Here is a 23903-nt window from a genome sequence, read left to right on the forward strand (position 1 = left end):
GATTTATTTGTAAAGAGATGTAAAGGGAAGGCAAAGTGATTGATTTGCTTCCAAAGCTACAAGAGAGAAGAACCCTCTCAGCAGAGCCAGAAAAATCATTTAAACCAGAAGCTCCATGGATTTCATGGACATGGACACCAGTTCTACCAGCCAGAGAAGGGGCTGGAGGTGCCTGAGAGAGGAGATCTCCTGGTGCTTCCAGGAGTTCTCCCTCCTTTTTATGGCCAGGGCATTCCCACATGGCAGCACAGCTGTGGCTGTGACCTTCCAGTGCCAGGTGTGCAGCTGGGCTGACGTGTCCAAGGACAAATTCCCACCTGGTTTCCTGTGATCTGGGAATCCAGATGCCAAATCCCTGCAAATCATGGAATGTTTTGGGTTGGAAGAGGCCTTAAAGCTCCTCTCATCCCACTGCCTGCCACAGGCAGGGATATTTTCAACCAAACCAACCCATCCAACCTGGCCTCGGACACTTCCAGGGATGAGGAATCCACACATTCTCTGGGCAGAGTGAGAAATCACCCTCAGGGTGATCCAAAGGGACAATTCCCCCATGGATTTATTACTCCAGCACTTGGCTCTGGTGTAACCCCACAAACCTGGCTCTAAAACGTCTGAAAACGTGAACTCACCTTGGCAAAACTATTTTGGGCGCCACAACCAACTGAAATTACTTGGAGGAGCTTTGGCTCTTCCTTCCTGAGGGGCCCATAGGTTATCCCAGGTGAAAAGAAGGGAGAAATTGGGAATATTCTGGGCAATAAATGAACCAGTTGGGTCTTGGGAATCCTCACCCCCTTCTCAAAATAGCAACGCTCCCCCTGCTCTCTACATTTTAACACCCTCATCTTCTTACTGTGCAAAATAAGCTCTTAGCCCAAGAGGAGAGGGCTTTTATCTAGATTAAGGCTAAGACCAAGCAGGGGAGAGGCCTCTGAGTTGCTCAGGACTGTCACCATCTGCTGCTTGATGAGCTTTCTCTTCTCTTTGCTGACCCTTTTTGTGGCTTTGGGTTAATTTGTGCTGGGGAATAAAAAACCAGTCCCAGAGTGCCTGGCTGTGCCAGGGTGAGGTTCTGCTGGTAAAAGAGGCTGTGGGGCGTGGAAAAGCTGTGAAAGGATCATTGTGATGATGAGGGAGACCCCAAAACGCTGCTCTGAAAAAGGGTTTTGCAAAGCCAAAGACCTGAGCCGTGGCTGGATGCTTGCTGGGTTTTTAATGTCAATTTTGCTAAGTGCTGGTGGCTGTTGCTTTTAATGCCTCAAAATTGAAGTGCAGTGACTGCATTTTAAACAGTGGTGCCTCCAATTCCGGGATATTTTCGTGTCCTGAGTGTCCCTGAGGTGCTGAGCAACTCCATGAAAGGGAAAGGGGAAGTAGAGCCACACTTCTCAGCACTGGTTTTATGTTTCCCTCTGATTTTAGGTCTCAGTTCTGGGTTGTGGCTCACCTGCACTACTCATCTTTTCTTTCTGAATTTTGGATGCTCCAAATTCCATTTGGATGCTCTCCACCTACATCCTCTCCCTCCTAATCCCATTTTTCTTCTTCCTTAAACTGAATTTTTCCCTCCTATTTCCCTCCTCTGCGTTTGTGCTGTTATTTTCTTGTGCCTCTGCCTGTCATGACAAGAGAAAAACAACCCTGGCTGTGCTGAAAAAATTCAATAACTCAGTTGTGAGGAGCAGATTTTGGCTTTTATGGGATCACCTGCACTTGTGTTGTCCTGGTTTCCCTCCCATTCCTGCCTGTCTGCATCTCCTCACTTTTTATTCCACATCCTCCTTTTAGGAGCACATTTTCCATCTGGGCTGGATTATTTAGGAAGGTTTGGAGATGCCTCCCTCCCTCTCTTGCCAAGGAAGGATGATTTGATGCAAAAGGCTTCGCCTACCCCTTGTTTGGGGCAGGTTAATTAATTTTCTCCTAGGGAATGGGGCTCTTGGATGTGGAAAAGCCACAAAGCTGGAGCTGAACAAATTCCAGTGATGGAGAACTCGGCTCTGGGCTGGAAAAGGGAACAAAATCCTTGATTCCATCAACTTTCTGCCCAGAGGAAGAAGAGGAGAACTTGCCAGGAGGTTAAAGTGAGCTGACTGATGAATTTGGGAATTGGGGCTGCTCACCTGGGGATCTGCTGAGGAATTAGGGAACATCAGGATCTTCAAGCCTGATAAAATCCCTTTGATAAAACCACAAATCAGGCTCAGTTTTGGGCTGTGGTGGGAGGGGATGGGCAGCCCTGACCCTGCCAGTCCTTGGGATTGTGAGGCAAACTCCCTGGAAAATTCTCTGCCAGGGAAATGCTGAGTGAGCTGTCCCTGTGTTTGATTATTCCAGTGAAATTAATTTGAATTCATTAATTTGACACAGGTTTGGGGTTTTTTTCCTGCTGATTTTATCCCCTGGATGAGGCTTCCTGGAAAACTCTACCCCAGAACCAGCAGGTGCCTTGTTAGGTCTGCCTGGAGAGAGGGATCAGCCTGGGATACTCCTGAGGGAGAGGAAAAAGGCAGGGAAAAAATGGATTATTAAAGAAAAATGTTGATTCCAGCTGCCTCCATCCACTCATTTCATCCCAGAAAACTGATAAGGAATTTGGTGCTTCCAAAATCTGAAAATTTCCCTTGCAAACTTTGATTTATAATGATTATTTTGAAATGCCAACTTTTTTTTGTTGTTAACTCCATGTTGGAAAGAAATGGGATTTAAGCCTCTCCGTGGACAGGAGGTCTTGGATTTTGGTCGGTTTTACCCCATGCTTGAGAGACTTGAAGTGAAAACACAAAAGATTTTACTGATTTCTTCTCAGAATAAGGGTTTTTAAGCTTTATGAATGAAGTGCCTGGACTGGGTCAAAGCATCACTTTGGGATAGTCCAGATTTTACTGTAGCAGGGATTTTATTCCTGCTTGGAAAATCCTGCCATGCCACTCTTCCCTCTAAGATATTTTATTCTCTTAATGAATGAATTCATCTTTAACAAAATTAAAACGAGGAGGGTAAAAATTCTGTCCTTAAACCAAGACTGGGTTGTTAGGCTGGACATGGTGGAGCTAGTTTAAGCCTAAACCTTGTGCTTTTTGGAATGCCCTGAAAACATCCCCTGGATAAATCCAGTCCATGAACATCCCCAATCCAAACTCCACTGTCCAAAATCCAGCTGGAACAACAAGGATTTATCTGCTGCCCTCCCCCCTCCCACCTTTATTTCCCTTTCCCAGTGAGCAGCAGGTGACAGGGCGTAAAATTTATTATTTATTATGATTTATTTCTTATTTTACTCCTGGGGAGCTGCACCTTCCCCTCCAGCTGGGAGTTCAGCTTCCAGGTGCAGAGGATGAAGGAAAACCCAGGTTTTAAACTCCTTTTTTTCCCTCCCCAGCCTCGTCAGCAAACAAGGAAAAGGCTGAACAGGAGGGTTTAAGCAGCTTTGCACAAATAGGATTTGAAGCAGTTCCTGACGAATAATCCCAAAGTTCAGCTCCTCCTGCTCAGCCCCGGGGTGGGGAGAGGTGATTTGGGGATTTTGTTCCCCCTCTGACATTTTTTTGTCGTTTGGGCTGTGCCTCCTTGGAATGGGATCCGGGCTGGCACGGCTCTTCCTGGGATTTGCTGGCTCGGGAGCTGCCGAGGAGCTGCGATTTGATCCCCGGGGCTGGATTAGGAACAGGAACGGGACTGGGATGGAGGAGCCGCAGGGTTGGAGGTGCTGGAGCTGCTTTTGAAGGCGCCCATTCCAACCGGGAATGGCTGGAAAGGCGGGGAATGGAGCGGCGAGCTTGGCTCGTGTCCTTTTGTCCCCAAAAGCCACCTCGGGCTGAGCTGGCAACAGCACATCCATCCCCAGAGGGGCGGGAATCCCAAAGGGAAATTAGGGAGCACAAACCCGGAGTGTGCAATGCCAGGAAATGTGGAAAACGGGCTGGATAAACCAACCCCCCACCAGGAACAGATCCATCCTCTTCCCAAGGGAAAACACGCTGGGATGTGGGATGAGGAGCGATGGATGGGGCCAGCCCATGGAAGGGATCCTGGGAAAGGGATCTTGGGAAAGGGATCATGGAAAGGGATCCTGGAAAAAAGGTCCTGGAAAAGGGATCCTGGGAAAGGGATCTTGGGGAAGGGTCCTGGGAAAGAGATCCTGGGAAAGGGACCACGGAAAAGGGATCTTGGAGAAACGATTCTGGAAAGGGATCCTGGGAAAGAGGTCTTGGGAAGGGGATCTTGGGAAAGGGATCTTGGGGAAGGGTCCTGGAAAAGGGATCCTGGAAAAGGGATCTTGGAGAAGGGATCCTGGGAAAGAGGTCCTGGGAAAGGGATCTTGGGAAAGGGTCTTGGAAAAGGGATCCTGGGAAAGTGACCATGGCAAATGGATCCTGGCAAAGAGATCGTGGCAAAAGGACCCTGGAAAAGGGATCCTGGGAAAGGGGTCCTGGAAAAGAGATCCTGGGAAAGGGACCCTGGGAAAGCACTTCCCAAGAGCAGGGTTGGTCCTTCCCAGTGATCCTGAGCTGCAGGGTGCTCACATGCCATTATGGATCTGGTGCTGGATCCCAGCAGGGGATGCACAAAAATCCAGGAAAAATCCAAGAACGCGCTTCCCAAAGTTTTGATTCCCAAATCCACGCTGCACAAAGCCACAACTCCCCACACCAACGCTCCCTGCCCATTTTCCCTGCAATGCCGTTCCCTGCAGCCCAAAGGGCAGAAAATTCCCCAAGGAATTTCCGATCCTGCTGGAAGGGAAGCAAAGGGTGGCTTTTCCAGACGACTCCAGAAAATGCCTGACAGCTTTAACCTCGTGCTAAACAACTTTTGGCCAGCGTGTAAACAGAGTTTGGGTTTTATAAACACGGGATCCAGGCCTTGGAGCGGGAAAAAAGCCGGAGCCGTCGCGTGAGGGGAGGAGGAATCGCTTCCGGCAGCCTGAGGGATTTTTATTTTTCCTCAGGGCTCAGGGTTTGAGTTCGGCTGGGAATATTTTGCACAGGAAGTCTGGGTAGAGAGAGACGGGGAAAGCACCTGGATTTGGGAAAAGCTGAGGTTGGAGAAGTGTTTCTGGTGGATTTGGTACCGGAGGGTGGGGAGGCCACGCTGCTGAGGGATCTGCTGGGATGCACATTCTGGGATCCATCCTCCCATGGGGATCCTTTTCCAGGGTCCCTTTTCCAGGATCCCTTTGGCACGATCCCTTTCCTGGCATCCCTTTCCCAGGATCACAGGCAAACCCCTCCCCAGCCCATCCCTTTGGACTGAAGGAATCCTTTTGGAATCTAACAAATACTTTTCCACTCTTCTGATTGGATTAAACAATTAAACACTCGTCAGAGGGGGAAAAAAAACCCAAACAAACTACCACCACTCCAAATCCTAAATCAAGAAATCCCCCAATGTTCCCCTCAGGAATCCTCTGGGAAATCCGTAAAACTTTTGCTGGAATTTCAGTTTTTAAAGTTAAAAGCTTCATGAGGGAGCATTGGGGGGATCTGGAGCAGAGGAGAAGCAGGAGCTGCTGGTGGGATAAGGGGATGGTGGCACTTTTTGGGAATTAAAATGGTTTTATTTTAAAATCCCAGTTTCTGTTTGTGACAGCAAAATTGCTCGGAACGGGACTTGGAATGATAATTCTTTTCTTCTGAAAATGCTTGTGCTGGTAGAGTTATTTTAGTGCCATGAAAGGTGCAGCAAATTAATAATTAAGAAGGAAATTTTCCTTGCTGTGGTTTGGGGATTTTGGCAGCTCTGTCCCCTTGCTTGTGGTCACTTTTTCCCCCCATGGGCAGCAGTTTCTTTTCCTCCTCCCTGGCCCCTCTGTGACCCCAGGCCGTGCTGAAATCAGATGCCAGAGCTCAGGGCAGATTTCAGGACTCTGTTGCAGCAATATTTGCCTGGCTGCTCAGGTTGCCCCTTGCTTTGGGGGATAAAACCAGGGATATTTTTCTAATTCTTTTCCCTTTGTGCAGCTGAATTAATTCAAAGGTGAATACAGGAAGATTTCATCCACTGCCAGGAGGAAACCTTAATGCTTCTACCCGAGATTCTTTCAGTTCTCCTCTGAAACCCCTCTCATGTGATGTTTCTCATCATTTTATTGCCCCCTTCAACCTGGAGTTGGGTTCATCTGCAATTCCATCTCGCAGCATTTCAGCCCTGTCTCACTGCCAGAGCCCAATTGAATCAAGCTTAGAATGAGGATGGCTTTTTGTCCTTTTAAAATCGCATTTTCCAATCTGGCCTCCTTCCCCAGGGATTGTTTGCTGAGGCTCACTGCTCTCCCCTTGCTGCGTTTGGTGGGGTCTTACAGAAAAGCTGATTTTTTAAAATTTCTTTTTGAAGGAAGAGCCAAAAATCCCATTAACTCCAGTGATGCCTTAGGTTTTAACTTTTATATTTTTCAAACCCTGCACTGCCCGGTGTGTAACTCTGAAGTTCCTTGTGGCCTGTTCACTTCTGCTCTCTCATGCTGGGTAGACATAACAAAGCCTCTCCAGGCTTTGTCTTCAAGGACACCCAGACTCTCCTAGGCCCAAAAAGTATAAACCAAAAGCCTTCCAGACAGGGGCAAGCTGAGGGAAAATGACATCATTAACTGAAGCTTTAATTGGAGAATTAACCCTGCTATGCAAATGAACCAAACCTAGAAAAGTGTGAAGAACTTGTGACCCAGGGTCCATCTTGGGATCCGTCTTGGCAGTGGCCTCTGGCCCCCAGGGGTACCTTTGAAGGCCCTTTAAATAAACACCTCCCTTTATTCCCTTACTCCTGTCCAGTCTCTGTTTTTAGGTGGCCTCTCAAGGCATCACCAGGATTCCTTTAAATGCCATACTGAAAGCAATATTTCCCTTAGTCTTTTTCATACCAGCCTGAATCTGATGCTGGTATTTAGAATTAATTCTAATTATTCCATCCCTATCAAGGGAATATTGGGAAATCCTGTGCTGCCCTTCCAGGTTTGATAAGGAGCAGGGCTTGGGCCCAGCTCAGTGTCTGGTTTGAATGACTGAGCTGCCAGAAACATCCCTCAAAACCTGTCAGGTGAGGAAGAATCCCTGAATTCCAAGGGGGATTTGTGCTTGGGTGTCTCAGGTGCAGCGTGAGAGCTCCCAAATACAGAAGTGATGGTGGGGACCTCATAAAATTCCCCCTTAGGGAGGGCTCCAAGGGTAGCTTCTCTTTGGAATATCCCACCTTGGATCATCCAAAGTGGATTTTCCAGTTCAGGATGGGAGTCCTGGGCAAAACCTGGGATCAGGAAGGGGTTTTCTATCTCAGGAAAATGATGGAATTAATCTTTCTGGAGTACCTGGATAAAGGGGTGAGCTGCAGGACTTCCAAAACACAGGTGGGCTGGAAAGAGATTGGGATCTTCCAGCAAAACCAGTCAGTCCTTCCTGGAAGTGGGAATGGGTTTCATCTGAAAAATATATTTTTTACAGGTGTGCCAAGAGCTTTGGAGGATACCCCCAGCAGGGACTGAGAGCAAAGGTCTCTGTTTCCGGAGATTTGCTGTTGGAATTCCAGCAGGTTATTTGGGATGGTCCCTGGCTTCTGCATAACGCACTGAAGAGCTTTAATTTCTTTTTGATGGAGAAGTGAGGACATCCTTAAATCTCAGTTTTGTGGGAGAGGAGAAGCTGTTGTCTTTCATGACCTCATGATCTAAATTTATTTCCCTTCAAGGACTTTTCTAACTCAGTATCAGATACCATAAAGAGCACGAAAGGAGTGGGTAAAAAAGAAGAAACCCCCTCAGACAAACACCCATTAATTTGCAGTTTGCACCCATCTCCACCAAGGGGAAAATTTAGTTTAGCAGAATATTTCAGTGCTCAGAGCTGCTGAGTGAGCCCAGCCCTGCAGCTCTGTGGGACAGCCATAATTCCCAGCACACCAGGGCTGGGGTCAGATTTTCCAGCACTGGATGGACTTGTTTTGGATGTCCTGAGCATGGAAAATCGTGTGTGTGCAGGGAAGTTTGGGTCTGCAGCTGGAGGAGACCCTTGTGAGGGTGTAGAAGGAAATAATGGTCCAGGATGGAGATTCCTGAGGGATCTGCACGTCTTCCATCACCAGTGCTGAGCCTGGGGCTCACTCTCCTGCTGCCCTGGATGGTCCTGGTGCCTTTGGATCCCTCAGGGAGTGTAAATCCAGCTCCTCCAACCCAGTGTTTGCTTTGCACTGGGAACAAGAGCACTCCCCACACTCCTGCCTTCTTATTTTTTAATTTCTTTTTCCCCTGGCGTTGTCCTGTGTGCACTGAACAAGCTCAGGAGCAGTGGGTGAACTCCATGCCCTGCTGCCAGCAGTGTCAGGAGGACAAAGGTTGGGGTTTATTTATTTACTCAGGGCCGTGGTTGCCGTGCAGAGCCCCCTCCTCAGCCAGGGCTGAGCTCCCCCTGCTCTGGGGAAGAGATTTGTGGCTTTAGGAAGGTGTGGTCTTTCCACTGGGATCCCGAGGGGATGGGAATGGTGTATCCCACAATGGATGGGCCTGGAGAGGTTCCTGCAGCCTGTGCTGACCAAGCTGCCCATCCCACAGGGCTGGGCACGAACAGCCTGTTTGAAAGTGGTTAAAAATGCACAAACAGCCTTTTTTAAAGTGGTGGCAAGTCAGAGACGGGCTGGATTTGGTTCCTTACATGCCTCAGGACCTGAGGGCCCTTCTCCCTCCATCCTGGATGGGATGCTCTGGTTTTATGGCCATGTCACTCTGGAAGAGGCCTCAAATTCTGGAGGAGTGAGGGGAGCGGAGGATCTCAGCCCTGGCAGGGAGTTCCCTTTCTGCTCCTTTTCCATTCTTTAATATTTTTGTTGGAGGGGTAAGCTGACCTTGCTGGCTTCTTGCTGTACCACAGACTCACAGATGTGAGGAAAGAACAGGCTCTGGGATGAAAGTCGGGGACAGGCAGAGGATTTTAGGGCTGGGAGCACCTTCCCTGCCAGCTCCTGTGGGGCAGGAGGGTCGTGTGTATCAGCAGCACTAAGGGTGTGGTTGCTGCTCAGGATCCCAAGGGTTTTGGGGCACAGTGTCAGGCTCCAGGTCTGAAACGTTGCTCCATCCGTTGGATTTTTGGACACAGAGGGTCCCAGCAGCTCTTTCTTGCCATCCTGTGTCAGATCCCCGCTGCCAGCAGAGAGGAGTGGTCCTTCCAAAGGGAAGGGCTGATGTCTGCAGGGGGAAATGCTGCTGGAGGGGTGTCACCACCACTTCCCAGTGCCTCCTGTTGACATTGGCTGCCTCTCCCTGCCTCCTCCGGGAGATTTACTGCCAGGTGAGGCCTCTGGTGAGCACACTCATGGTTTCTGCAAACCCTTTGGCTGCCTGTTTCCTCATCTGACTTGATTTGATATGGCTGAGGCACTGAAATGGAGTTTTTAGCCCACGAGCTGTCTTTTTGGGGGAAGACACCCGGGTCTGGTGGTGTTTTGGCTCATGTACAGCACGGCAGAGCCAAACCCTGGTGAAGTCACTGGGGCTCTGTGCTGTTCTCGTGGTCTGTGGGTAAGAATGAGTTGAGTTTTAGGAACAATTGCAGGGGCCTCCAGCTCGTTGGTGATGGAGCAGAGCTGCCTTTTATCCATCAACATAACATGGAATTTGTGTGTTTGTGGATGTGCAGCTGCACGGGATGCAGAGGAGGCAAAAACATCTCCCTGGTTGCTTTGGGATTCTTTTTAAAACAGTTGCAAAGCCTTTCTGTGTTGAAAAACATCCTCTCATCACATCAGGAGAGGGTCTGAGGCCACTGCTGGGGCCTCATCATTGCAAAGCTGATCCCTCCCAGGTTCTTCTGGAGCAATCTGCGTCCTGCAGCAGGTGAGCGGAGCCTGGCTGGAGGAGTTGTTCCCCGTGACCTTTATCCAAGAGCTTTAATCCGTGCCCTGAGCCCTGCAAGATAAGGAGAGATGGAACATTGGCTGGGGAGCTGCTGGAAGGAGCAGCACGTGCAAGGGAGGGTTGGAAGCGCTGGATGTGGATGGGGACGGGGAGGGGGCTTTGGGCTCGGCACAGGTGGTGACTTCCAGCCGGGCACAGGGCTGGAGGTGAGGGAGGTGAGCAGGTGCACGAGCAGCCAGGCTCGGTGTGGCAGGATGGAGCGCCAGCATCACCCGCAGGGGACAGCGGGGGGACCCCCCCTGCTCAAAACACACCCCCGAGGGACGCGGGCACAGCCAAACGCCTGCAAATCCCCCGGGGCGATGAGGCTCCAGCGGGAATCCCTCCGTGCTCCTCCCCGGGAACCCCCGGCGGGGATGCCCCCGGCCGCCTCGGGGGAGCCGCCGCAGCCCGGCCCCGCTCCCTGCCCGGTCCCATCCCCGCTCCCCCCGCCCGGAGCATCCCCTGCGGGGCGTGCAGAGCCCCCAACCCGCGGGGAAGGAAGGACGAGCCCCGTCCGGCTGCGGCTTCCTCCGCAAGCCCTGCCTCGGTGCACGGTGCCCGCCCCCGGCCCTCCCCCGGCTCTCCCCGCTCTGAGCACCCCGAGCCGGCCGGGCCGAGCCGAGCAGCGCCGCGCCGCCTCCGGGGGAGCCCCCCGAGCGCAACAGTTGCCCCCAAGCCGTGGCCACCGCCCCCCGCACCCGGGGGAGCCCCCGGGGGACCCCTTCGGCACCGGGAGGAGGCTGCGCGGAAGAGCCGCCGCCGCTTCGCCGAGGCACCGCCGCTCGCAGCGCCCGGAGCTGCCCGGATCCGGCGGTTCTGCCTCTCCCGGCGATGGAGCGGAGCCGAGGGGCCGAGCCGCGGCTCCTCCCGGCCGGGCGCAGCCGCCCCATCCTCCGCCTGCGGGAGCGGAGCCGCCCCGCCGCCTGGCAGCGACCCCTCTGCTGAACCCCCCCGGCCCCATCCCGCACCCCCCCGGAGCTCCCGGGCATCCTCGGGACCTCCCGCGCATCCCAACCCTTTGTGCATCCCCCAGACCCCTTTGTGCGCTCCTAACCCCTCGTGCGTCCCCTCCACGCCCCTGTGCCCCCCTTGTGCCCCCCCAGCCTCGCCGCCCTCCCTTTGCATGCAGCCGCCGGGCTGCGGGAGCCGCTGGCCATGGGCACGAAGCAGACCAAGGGCTGCCAGCCGGGCAGCGCCGGGGAGAGCCCCCCGGGCCACCACCGCAAGAAGGCGGCCCCCAGGGAAAGGGGCGATTTCCTCGCTTCCCTCGTGGTGAAGTCCGGCGAGAAGTTCGGGAAGGGAGCTGGCGGCAGCTTGCCCCCGTACCACCGGCGGATCTGCATGATCCAGGACATGCTGCTGCTGGTCAAGCAGGGCAAGCAGGAGGAGGCCACCGAGCTGCTGAAGAACCTGCGGCAGGTGAGGATGGGCGGGTTCCTCCAGAGGGAGGGCGGCTGCGGTGAGGGGAAAAAGTGTGGGAGCGACCTATCCTGCTTTGTGGGAAGCCCAAGCAGGGGCCACGCTCCGCTTTTGCGGGTCTGACTCTCGTGGAGTCATTTTGGGGAAGTGGCAGAGGAGCTGCGGGGTGGTCACGGTGTCAGAGAGGGGGAAATACCCCCGGGGAGGTGCTGCGCGTTGTCTGCAGCGAGGAAACCCTGCCGGGTGCATTTTTCCCTCCTTGCCTTCCTCGCTGGCGCCGATAGCTCTGGGATTTCTAGCTTACTCGAGGTGGTTCCCACTCAACTTTCCAAAAGTTTGGTGTTTCGAGCAGCTCCGTAAAAGCGCCGAGGCAGTTTGGAGCTGGCAGCTTTTGAGAATCAGCTCTTTTCCTCCTGGCTCAGAAGCAGCCAGAGTTGGCAGCGTTGCTTTTTTATCTCGTTCTTTTTGACGCCAACAATCGCGTGGTGGAGTTTTGCTGGTGTTGACTGGGAGAAACGAGACGCTCTGGGGGCGTGGGGAATTAATTGTAGGGAGCCCGAGACCTTTTGCCTTGAGAAGTCTGTTTGAGCTGGGCATTAGCTGGGAAGCAACAGGACGGAAAGTTGCTGTGAGCAAACAGAAAAGGCAAATTAGCATTTAATCTTTTCTGCTGATAAAAACCACCCGAGTGCTGGGCGTTTTCAAGGCTCTGGGGTGCGCAGGGCTTTGGGGAACAGCGAGTTTCCCATGCAAACCCAAAGCAGATCCATCTTCCAGCTCGGTGTAACCAGTTCTGCCAGCTGGGGAAAAGTTGCTCAGGTCTCTGCTGGGCATCGGGAGCTGCTTTCTTGCCCTACAGTCTGGCCATGGAAAAGCACAGCTGATCCAGTCTGGTTTTCTTTTGGGATTTTGTGTTTGGGATTTGTTGTTAGCATTTTTTCCTCCCCCATCTTTTGGCCCAGGTAACTTTTTAGCGAGTGGATGCGTAGTTTGGGGCATGTCCCTGATCCATTCAGCCCACTTCCATTTATCCCTATGCCCAGCAGGTTTAGGATGATCTTTAGAGCAACCCAGCTGAGAAATCTGAACTGTTTCACATGATTTGTGGTGGGTTTTTTATGGAAAACTCTCACCACTTTCAACTTTGGGATAAAATACTTTTCCTGAGGTGAACGTGCTGCCTCTCTGGGAATTGGGGGCACAATTCCTTGGGACAAAGACCTCATTTGGGATCTGTGTGGCCGTGGGGGTAGAGTTGGGCAGCAGATCAGAGCCCAAATGTTGCACCCTCTCAGCCATGCCAAATCTTTACCGCTGCCGCAGCCCATTGGAGCTGGCAGAAGGACAGGTGCTAATTTTAGAGGGTGTTTATCTCAAACACCTCCCCAAAAAATAAACCTTGGGGCCTGGGAAATGCCACAAATCACTCTCAAGTTCTCCCTGGCTCCAGGCTGGTTTTTCTCAGGTCTGTCCTCACCCTCTGATAGTGCAGAGTGAGGGAGCTGGGCTGGGTCACTGTGGATGCCCTAATGACAAACCTGACCACGGGGGAGCCCTGGTTGCTGGAGAGGGGAAGAAAAAGCTAAAAATTCATCTTAAACTGCTGGGGGAAGCAAGGAACCTGTTAGAGTCAGGTACATCTCTGGCAGTGAGTGTCTCTGAAGAGCTTGCTCTGATAAAATAAATCTTAGAGTGTCAAAATAGAGAACGCTTTGTCCCAGATACTATAATAGACTCCAGGCAGGTTTTTAATGAGGTGGTTTTATTCCCTGCCTCCAGGGAGGGAATGTGGGATGCCCACTGAACAAATCCTGCCTGCTGGGTGGTTTTCCAGCAGCTGGATTTGGGGAGGGGATGTTTTAGAGGGGCATTGGTGGCTCCAAGGGGCCACTTGGGTTGTTCCCACTCTGGCAGGAGCTTTCCAGAGCTGAGTATCTCAGCCTGAAAGTGGGGGTTTGGGGGGAAGGATGAGCTTCCCCCTTTGGAAAGGGGTGGATGGATGAGCCTGGTGGGGCAGAGATTTTTTTTCCCTGAGCCATTTTTAGGGTGTCTGTGGCCCCTCCGTGTAGTTGCTACTGTAAAACCAAGGGTTTTCCAGCAAAACTGGGGTATTCCTGGCAAACCCAGTGACCTGGTGCCCAGCTCTCAGCTGAGATTTTTTTTAATCCCAAGCATTTAGGTCACTGGGAGCCTTTCCACTGACTTCAGCAGGCTTTGAGGCCAGCCCAGCGTGCTGCTGAGGAGTGGGGGACAGCATCCCTGCCTGTGGAGGGGCTCCATCATTTTTTTTGGAGCAGGATGAGCACATGGCAGAGGAGAAAATCTCTGTCTTTTCAGGTCTCCATGCCATGACCCTGCAAGACAAGGTTTGGGGGGCTTTTCCTGCCTGCTCCCACAAAAGCTGTGTGTGATAATCAGGACAAGGCTGCAATCCCGAATTTTAAACCCTAACCCAGCCCCTCCACTGACACCAATGTCCACTGTGGCCTTTAGGATTTCTCCAAATTTATCCATCCTTCTCCCTCCCCTGAGGTTGGAGCAATGCTGTTTTCCTTCTAGGCTCTTGTAAGGATTAATTTGTGTTCCTGGGAACGCCTGAGGGTTGCAAACACCTCTAAAATACTGAGATACAAAGTGATTTTTTTTTGTTTAAAACGATAAAAAGCATGAACAGCAGACAGACTTTGCTTCTCACAGAGGTCAGCAGTGGTCTCTGGTGTGGAGGCAATTTGATCCCACTGCCTGCCCTCAAAATAACACTCCTGTTATTCCTGCTGCCAGCAGCCATTCCAAAGGGTTTGTACTCCTCTGGCACAGCCAGGCTGATTTAACATCGAGCTCCTGGGACACAGATACTCATTTCTTTTTCCTTCTTTCTGCTCTGGAGTCCAAACCCCACACTGCAAAATCCAAATCCCAACAAGTGCCCGCTGCTCTCCTTGGCTGAGGTGTTTTCCCCTGAGCCATCCCCACGGTGCTGCAGAGGGAAGATGCTTTTGGCACTTAAATGCAGTGGAAAGACACTGAAAGAATTAAAATTTGATTGAGGCTGGAGTTCAGGCTTGCTGGTCACCTGGAGGGAGCCGCTGGCCTTCCATGGAAGTAATTCCTGCATGGAATAACTTGGAATTTATCTGTATGAAGTGACTTCCCAGGTTTCCTACCTGGCAGCATCTTCTCTGCTACAAAACGAATTCATTCAGCATGTCCAGCACTTGAGCCATGGGAATCCATTCCAGACCCTTCACTCGATCCAGGTGGGAGAATTCCAGCCCCACTATTCCCAGTACCACCAGCTGCAGAGCAGGATAGGTTTTTTAATGTTACAGAGCGTGGCACTTTTATTTTTACTCTTCTTTTCTTCCCCCTCCATACTCTTGAGTTTCAGTGCTTGAGGCAGCCAAGCAGTGTCAGTATATTAAATTCTGGGAGTGTCTCTCCTGCTGGGGAGAGGATTTGTAAAACAAAGCGTGTTTTCCTCCTCCCTGCTGCCAAACGGGATCGCTTTTCCCAAGTGAAACGGGGAAGCGCTTCCCAGCACATTACGTTGCGCTCCAGGAATTTGCCATTGGTTATGGCTCGACGTGGAGCTTTTGCTGCTGCTCTGGGGGCTGGTGGGAGAGGGGAGGAGGAGGAATCCAGCAAATCTGAGCATCCTCTGCACAGGGCAGGTGAGCAGCAGTTCCAGGGATTAAATGGGGAAAAGGAAGCGAAGTGTGGCAATAAATCCCTGGGTGCTGAGGCCAAATGAGAAGGTCCAAGGTGTGGCAGAGCTGCAGCACTTGGAACGTGGATTCTCTGCTGTGCCAGCCTGGGGTGGGCACTGCTGGGGTGTGGAGGACAGGGGAGAGGGGTCAGGGCCCCAAATGGGCAAAAACACCACCAAAAAATCCCATTTGCAGGAAAGGGCTGGGAGCAAATGAGCTCTGTGCCCACCAAGCCGTGCAGAGCCTGTGGCAGCGCCCTCCTGGCTGTGATCCAGCCCGTGATCCCTGTGGTTTATCCCACAAACATCCCACAAACTGCTGTGGGTGCAGGTGTCCCCCTGCCCCACCTGAGGCTGAGCCCTGGATTCTCCAGCCAGAAGCTGTGGGGAACAAGGCACAGCCTGAGCTGGGCCTGGGAACTGTGTGGCACAGGGATGTTTAATTAATTAATGATGGATATCTTCGTTTTAAGAGGGGACTTGGCCAGTGGGAATGGTAAAACACCAAAAAAAATTAAAAATACTGATGGAGAGAGCTCACTTGGGGCTCCTGTGACTCCTTTGAGACACAAGAGCTGCGTGGAAACATTAAAAAGACTCGTGGCTGGACTCTGCCACCACTGTGTGCTTGCTCCTGGCCCTGGAGCAGCATTCCCATGGAACCCATCCTGTGTTCCAGGAATGCTGGAGGAGCTCAGCACTGTTGTGTTTGCCCCACAAGTGAATTCCTGGTCCCTTCTCCTGCCTGCTCAGACCAGCTGATGTACCAGAGGTGATCCAGCCTGGGGTCTCTGGGCTCCTCCCAGCCAGCAGAAGACAGGGATGAGGAGTTTTGCAGGATTGGGATTGTTTTTCCTCAAGTGGGGCTGGGCAGAGGGAGGGAGCTGCCCTGGCTGCAGCGCCGGGCACCGCAGGGTGGAAGTTGGGTAACCCTGCTCTGAGAGGGGTGGCTTTGGGGTGAACACTCATTTCCTCTGCTTCAAGCTGCTGATGAAACCCCACCAGCGCTCCCCACAATTCTTTTTAACCCTTAGACTGCTGGAGGTATTAACAACAAACGCTCCTGGCAGTGGTGGGGTGTCTCCTGCTCCAAACAGGGTCTCTGCTGTTCCCTCCGTGCTCCCAAACCCTGCCCTGCTGCTCCCTTGCAGCATCTTTGCCTTCTTCCCATCCTGCTGTTCCCTTCCCATCCCCAGTGGGATGTGTCCTGTGCCTGCTTGTCCAGGCAGCCTTGGATGTCATGAACCCCCGGGAAGGTGGTGGCTGCTGCTGCTGCTCCTGGGGGAAATGTGTCTTGGTGGGGAGAGGGGGGATAATCATAAAGTGGGGGCTGGGTTAGGCTGGGTTAGGCTGGGCTGTGTGCTGTGGGCATCTGGAAGAGAGAATGAGCTCCTGCCTGTGCCCTCACTGCAGGCAGAAATCTCAGAGCTGGCAGAAGTTCATGGTTGTTGTTACACTCAGCCCTGCTCAGCACTTTCTCTCTTTATATAATTGCAGGAATGTGTCTTTTTCCCCCCCCAGGCTCTGCTGTTTTCACACCTGAAGTGAAATGCAGCAGCTTGGGGCTCCAGCCCTGCAGCCAGCCTGGCATGCACCTTTTTTAAATTTTATTTTTCCTCTTTTCCTTTTTATCTTGCTTCAGACTGTGAAAGCCCAGAGTGTGAGGATGTCTCCTCTCCCTGCCAGCGTGTGGGTGTGACGGCTGTGTGGGCAGAGCCCTCCCTGCACATCCCAGCCCTGGCATCTGGGCTGTGCTGCTGTGCAGGGGACTTGGGGGGCAGGAGTGGGGGATGATGCACCTGAAATTCAGAGTATTGGAGCTTTAGGGTTTGATGTGTTGGGGGATTTGTGGCTGTGGCCTGCTCTTAGCTAAGGGAGGTGGTTCTATATTAATATTCATTTCGTTCTCCTACAAGGGATGTGGAATTTCTTTAGTATTCAACATCTTCAGGTCCTGGCCAAAAGCCTAATATGATTTAATGCCTGATTCCATTTCTCTTTCTGCGTGTGTGTCTCAGCCTCCTTCTCTTTCAAATTTTGGAGGAAAGATCACTGCATGGTGAATTTAATCTTGCCTCTAAAAGGAAAAGCAAATTGTCTTTTCCATTCCTCTCCAAGCCGAAGGTTTTAGCTCCAATTATTCCCAGCTCTGACCTTGCTGCTTGGAGAGCAGGAACTGCTTGGAGCTTTCCAGAGTTCTCAGATCTTTTCAAGACTCTTTATCTTTCAGACTTCGTGTCTTTCAAAGTCAGAGGCACTTCCTTTGTGCGAGGAGGCTTTGAGCTTCGCCAGCTCTGGAGAGAGCCAAGGGGTGGGAGCTGCCTTCCTCCTCGTGCCTTTGGGTATCTCAGTGGATATCTCATTCCTTAGGGCCTCTTTATACCCCAATAATCTTCCCAGAGTTCTGGCTGTCCTGCTTTGCAGAGCAGGGCTCAGGTTTGATATTGCTGGGGGAATTTCTTTACGAGATATTTCTGTGTTTTCCAGTGGTTCCAAAATCCTTGCTGGCCCATGGAGGTTTTCCTCGAGGTCTGCTCCTCCCCAGCACTGGATCCTGCTGCTGGCTGCTGATCTCAGTCCCTTAATGTCCCCTCTGCCTGTGGGATTTGTTTCTGAGCAGCTTTCCAGGCCTTTCCCTGCTCCTGCTGGCGCTGCCCATTCCAGTGCAGAGTGCTCAGGGATTGCATTTGGAGGAGATTTCAGTGGGGCACTGGAATATTAATTCCAATTCTAACAGCACTTGTGTTGGAATGAAGGTTGGTTAATGAGAGGCCAGCCTGGAGCAGGAGCCTGGAGCAGGAGCCTGGAGTGTGTGGGTTTTTTTGGAGGATGGGGATTTGTGTCCTGGGTTTTTCAGCTCCTTGCTTTCTGTTTAGCCACAGAAAATGAGGAAATGGATGTGAGGGACAGGACCTGCAGCTCTGTGGGAGGCAAAGTTCTGTTTTCGAACTCCCAGCATGCAAAACACACCGAGGTGAGCGAGCTCTACCTCTCCCTTCCTCCCACTCCAAGGACGAGCTTGGAAAACACGATACTGAAACCTCCTTGAGTGGTTCCTGTGCCACCTTCTCTCTTAGTGCAGAGATTCCCTGGATTTTCATGATGGAAAGGCACAAGGCTTTGAGCCAATCTGTGCCTGGGAGCCCCAATCCCATGGCTGGGAAATTCCCAGAGCTGCCTCTTCCCCTGTCCCAGGAGATGCTTAAACTGAGCCCACTCTGGAGCTGGGAATATTTAATTCCCGCCTTGTTCTGCAGGGCTGTTCCTTCACCCCCACCCTCCCCAAGGCCGGGATCTTGGCACAGGAATGAAATCCCAGCAGGGGAAAGCGAAGGCTGCTGAGGAAGGAGAGCAGCCTGCAGTGGGAAATGGTTGTTTTGGCCAGGGATGTGCTGAGGGCTTTTCCTGGGACACCTCTGTCCCCGTTCCCACGGAGCACAGAGCTCCTTGTGGGGACTGCTTTGGGATTTGGGGCATCCCCACCTCCAGTGGGAATTAGAATACAGGAGGTGTGGGGCTTTGGACCTCGATAAAAGAGCCCCAGTTCCCTGCACGAGGGATGAATCAAAGCTGCTGCAGCCTCTAGCCCAGGTTTGGTTGGTGTTGAACAAACCCCAAGCCCTGGTTCAGCCTGAGCTCCCCAAAATCAGGGTAGTGGAGCCCAGATCTCTGCAGAAATAGGACTGGAACCTGCCCAAAGAGCCCCAAAGCCTTGGTTCATCCTGGAATCCTGCCATGTATTTCCATTCAGCCATCAATTTGGATACAGTTCTCTCTGTTCCAGCACTGGAAGAAGAAGGGATTTGGGGGAAATCTTGCTCCCAAATGTCTCTGTGGCCTTGCTGGGCTTGCAGAGAAGCAATTTGGGATGAGAGTGTGAATGACCTACACCCATGATTTACATCCAGCCAAAATCATCCAGGATTGGATTAAATCTCCATTTAAGCAGCCATTTTTTTGTGGGTAGGATTTTTTGGGGGGGTTTATTCTGTAAGAAAGAGGATGTTTTCCTGTTTGGTTGTAAAAAGCTGCTCCTGCTCAGTGTAATTGGATACTTCCTTTCCTGAGGAGGGAGCCTGGTGTATCTGGGGACATTTATTTAGGCAGCTGTGTGGCTGGGTGAGAAAATTTGTGTGTTTTTATTCTGGTGGGAAATGGTGAATTTGGGGTTTACAGGAATAATTGATCCTTTTGTATCTCTGGCTCGAGTTACACAGAAATGAAAGAAACTGAAAGAGCAGAATAGTGGTTTTGAATGGTCTTTGATCAGTTAATAAACTCAAAATATGCTGGATAAGACAGCAGACAAAGCAAATGTCTCAAAACACATTTGGCATTTAAAACTGGTTGATTCATTAAGTGGAGAATTAATCGTGCATCATGAATTACACTTCTGGTCACCATAATTACAGATCTTGCTCTCTCAGGTTGCAGTTTTACTTGCAGATTGGAAAATGTGCATTTCTCCTTTGTACTCCTGATTTTTTCATTGCTGGAATTCAGTGTTAAACTGGACTAAGTGAATTAGAATCATTCAGGTTGGAAAAGATCATGGAGTGCAACCTTTGAATTAACTGAAATGAAGATGTTTTCTTTGTCCATGTGAGAGAACCAGACCCTCCCAAAAGCTGTGTTTGCACTTCACTCTTTTCTGGTTGTGTTTTTAGCAGTGACTTCCCTAAAATCATTGGCAGCTGTGTCCTGCCTACCTGGGCTAACAGGAGCTCTTTAAAATGAAATAAATCATAAAATTTTAGTATTAAAGCCTGACCAGAGGTTGGCGTCACCCTAAATTGTTGGTTTGAAATCTGGGTGGTTTAAAGTGAGTGTATTTTAATGTTTAAAGCTATTTTATAGAGCAGCATGAATTGAATTTTAATGTCACTGAACTGAATCCTTGGGCAGCCCATTCCTTAATTCTTCCTCAGCAAGTTTGGGCATTTCCTGGTCACTCTGATGAGCCCAAACCCTTTACTTTTGGGTTGCTCTGGAGAGACCGAGCCAGCTGGGAGGATCCCACCTCACATCCCTCCAGTTTGGAGGCACATGCCAAGGTGGATCCTCAAAGGAGCATCCAAATCCCCTGGGGCCAGACAGGGAAGTCACTATGAAAACTTTCACAAAGATTTTATTTTCCAACCAAAATACCGAATACCAGATCTAAAAATCTGATGCTGCAAATCAAAACACACATGGCATAAAACATGGGAAAGGCTTCATTTCTTCCTTTAATCCCCAAAACTGACTTTCCTTTGTTGATATAAATCAGGGACAAGGTTCCCAGTTCCCTCTGATGTAGAGCACAGCACTGACTGAGTCTCAGGATGGGAAATGGGAGGCTTTTGAGCCACCCTGAAAAATTTGGGATAATTTCCCCAGGCTGATGGTCTCATCCATTCCCTTCCCCATTTTTCTGTGGGTGTTTTGAGAGGAAAACCTCATCCCAGCAGTTTCCTTCCTCGGGCCACCTGGCAGCCTCTCCTCCAGAGGTCAAAGTCGAGGTTTTATTGCGTGTGTGCCGTTCCCAAGCTGTCAGGCTGTTTAATGGGATTACAGAGTGCCTGCCCAGGGAGCAGGGATGGGATGGATACAGCTGGACTGCATGGGGTGCCTTTGGAGGGGAATTCAGAGCATTCAGCAGGACCCTGGTGGTTGCAGGTGTGGAGCTGTTCCTGCTGTCCCTGCTGAGTTTGAGATTCTGCTTATCATCCTCTCTTTGGGTTAGAGGTGGAACTCTTCACCAGGTACCCCAAAACCACAAAGTATCACCAGGCTGCGTGATGCAAACAGGCTGCCATGGCTTCAGGCCGACAGAGGGGAGATTTAAATGGGATATTGGGAAGGAATTCCTCCCTCTGAGGGTGGGGAGGCGCTGGCACAGGGTGCCCAGAGAAGCTGTGGCTGCCCCATCCCTGGAAGTGTCCAAGGCTAGGTTGGAGCACCCTGTTCTGTGGAAGGTGTCCCTGCCCACGGCAGGGGGTGGAATGAGATGAATTTTTAGGTCCCTTCCAAGCCAAGCCAGTCTTTGCAAGATTTGTGGATTTGGGAAGGGATAGAGGTGTCTCAGCTGGATGTGCACAACATCTGCTCTCCCACATCTCCTTTTCAGTATAAAAATCCAGTCCTTTCCATGGCATTCTTCTCTCTTGCCTCATTGCTGTAGAACAAAGGTGTCAGCAGCTCCAAGAGCTGCCAGGCCTCCAGGTTTTCCTGGATTTTAGGATGTCTGCATCCCTGTAAAGGCCCTGAGTGCCTTGTAAACAACACGGGCGCGGGTGTGCGGCATCCAGCACATCCTGGCCCTGCTCCCACGTGGGGACCAGCTGCTGGAACTGTACCACTTCCAGGCAGGAATTCCTGGCATTTCTTGGCAGGGGAGGAACGTCCCAAAGCTGCCTTTCCAATCCATGGCACTGGTCATCCAGTGGGAAGGCTGAACTGCAATACAGGAGCAGCTTCGGTGCTTTTCCTGAACTCCTGCTTGGTTTTCCCTCTGTTTTCCTTCCCACCCTGGTGCTGTCCAGAGGAGGAGGATGGAGAAGCTGGCACGGTGCAGGTGACAGGGTCAGCCTTGCACCTTGCAATGCGAGTTTTGGCTCTGAGAAACTCCTCCATCCTTTTTTAGATGTGGAGCATCTCAGGATGAAATTCTCAGGAATCTCTGCTTGGGGTGCTTTCATCTCTTGCCTGTCAGCTGTTGTTCTCCACCAACACAATGAAAATAAATCAGCCAAACTCCTCTCCTGAAAGAAAATAAATCAGCCAAACTCCTCTTCTGAAAGGTCTTTTTTAAAAAAAAGACCTCTTGTTGTTGCCACATCGTGTAAATCAAACTTTATTTTCCTCAAGGACTCGTGTTTGCTTGTGTGCCCTCCCTTTGGAGGAGGGCAAAAATACAGGAGTCTGGAATATTCCCAAAGGCAGGAATACAGTGCCATTCCCACAGGCTGAGATCATTCCATTGATTGCAGGAGGATGGGAATGACGCATGCGAAATCCTGGTGGGACCCAGCGCTGACCGAGCTCCATCTCTGGATGTTTCAGCTCTGACTGACCCATCCCAGAGCCAGCAGGATGCTGGTTATCCCACCAGAGAAATGCTGGAATCCCCATCCCTGGAGGGATTTAAGGGATGTGTGGATGTGGGGTTTAGAGGTGAGATCGTGGTTGGACTCAAGCTTTTCCACCCTAAATGATTCCAAGATTCTTTACTGGGAAAAGCTTCTGTACTGCTCGTTTTGCAGAGGGAATGGAGGAGCAGAAAGGCTGAGCATCCCCTTGGCAAAGGGCAAGAGAAGCAGGGAATTCCCAGGAACAGGAATGAAGTGCACAGAAGTGGCAAAACCATAAGCAGGGCTCCGAGCAGCTGCTCTTTATCTCTTCCTGAGCAGGCACATCAGGGAAGATAAAGTAAAAAGGGAAAAGATAACACAGATTGAGTCTGCCTGGCAGCCTGGCTCTCAGAGAGAGCTTTTCCCAACCTATTTACTTGTCAGAGGTGATTTTGGATGAGCCTGGGGGATCTTCAGAGAAAACCAAGGTTTTTTCTTCCTGTTTCGTGCCTTGCAAAAAGGGAATCTTCCTTCCTGGCATGAATTTTTGGCATTTCTTGGCTCGGGGTTGGTCCCGAGGCTGGATTGGTGTCACTGAGTGCTAAATGCCACCCCGTGGCTCACCCACATCTCTGATTCCCCACACACCAGTGGCTCCTCCACTTTAAAACCAGCTCAAAACCAGTCATGTTTTAATGATATTGAAATCAGCTGCTCGTGGCCATTTGAGGAATTCCAGCCCGGGGTTGTGGATGTCTCAGTGGGACTGGAGCAGGGAAGGGAAGGCTCAGCACAATGAGGTCATCCTGGCTTTTCTTCTTGCTCAGCTCATCATCCCGCATCAGCTTTCAGGGATTATTCAGCCCCGTGGTTGGATCTGAGCAATGAAATTAAGGAGTTTCTGGGTCCTGAAAGCTTCTGGGGTTCTCCTTCCTCTGCTGTTCACTTCAGGAGGAGCTGCTGGTGTAAAAAATATCAGTGGTGGCTATTTTGGAGTTGGAAAAGAAATATTCTGGGCTTGCAGTGCCGGAGCTGGGAGTAGGAGCTGCAGGCCACAAGGCTTTGTTCCGGCACCTGTGGGAATATCCTGTGGCCACAGCATTCCATAGGACCCAGATTGGTGCTCCCAGGAAGGCTCAGCCACCCACGGGGAAGCACGAGGGATTAGCAGGGTGCTCTGTTACCAGTGGCATTCCAGGCTTCTCTCTGGGGACACTTCCTGGGGTGGTGTCACATTGTGAGGAATTAAGGGAATAGCCCAGGGCATGGAGACATGGATGCTCTGCTGATATTCCCACTCTGGAGCTGCTCTCTGCCTTGTTCCTGGGTGTCTTTTGGTCCTCACCCCGACAGTGAGGGCTGGCTGGAAGCCACTGGTGGCAGGAAACTCCTACTCCAGGCTGGGAGCAGTGAGAAGGAAAAGCCTGCACTGAACTCTGCGCAGCAGCTGTGACTCAGCAGTGGGAGCAGCAGGTTTTCCATGGAGTCCTCTCCTGCAAAGTGAGCTCCAGGCGTGGTTTTCATCACCCAGAGTGGCAGCTCACGGCTCCCTCTCATCCCTCAGGCCACAGATCCATCACAGGCTGGATTTCCCTGGCACAGCTCCCCTGGGCCAAGGTGTGTTTTGTGTCTCATCCTCCCGAGATCCTCTGGCATCCCCGCTGGGAAATGGGATATCAGCAACAGCAATTTAATGGCCCTGGCTGTCAAACAAAGCAGAAATACTCGATTTTAGTTGGGGGGTGGGTGGTGGGTTGACACCTTTTATTGCTGAAAACTGGATGTGATCCTGCCTGTCCCAGCAGGAGGGATGCTCCTGCTTCTCCTTGCCTGGTGTGGGGGT

General features: G+C 51.4%; 1 protein-coding gene across 1 annotated transcript in view; it reads left to right on the top strand.

Moving 5' to 3' along the window:
• The first annotated feature begins 10500 nt into the window (after positions 1 to 10500).
• LRRC75A (leucine rich repeat containing 75A) overlaps positions 10501 to 23903 on the top strand; it is a 58553-nt gene continuing 45150 nt past the window's right edge. Inside the window, exon 1 of the mRNA XM_082294796.1 lies at positions 10501 to 11302. Within this exon, the coding sequence (XP_082150922.1) occupies positions 11039 to 11302 (264 nt within the window). The 5' untranslated portion in view covers positions 10501 to 11038. The remainder of the gene's footprint in view (positions 11303 to 23903) is intronic.

This window comes from Coloeus monedula (genome assembly GCF_965178545.1).
Source record: "Coloeus monedula genome assembly, chromosome: 20".
In the NCBI taxonomy this organism is placed as follows: domain Eukaryota; kingdom Metazoa; phylum Chordata; class Aves; order Passeriformes; family Corvidae; genus Coloeus; species Coloeus monedula.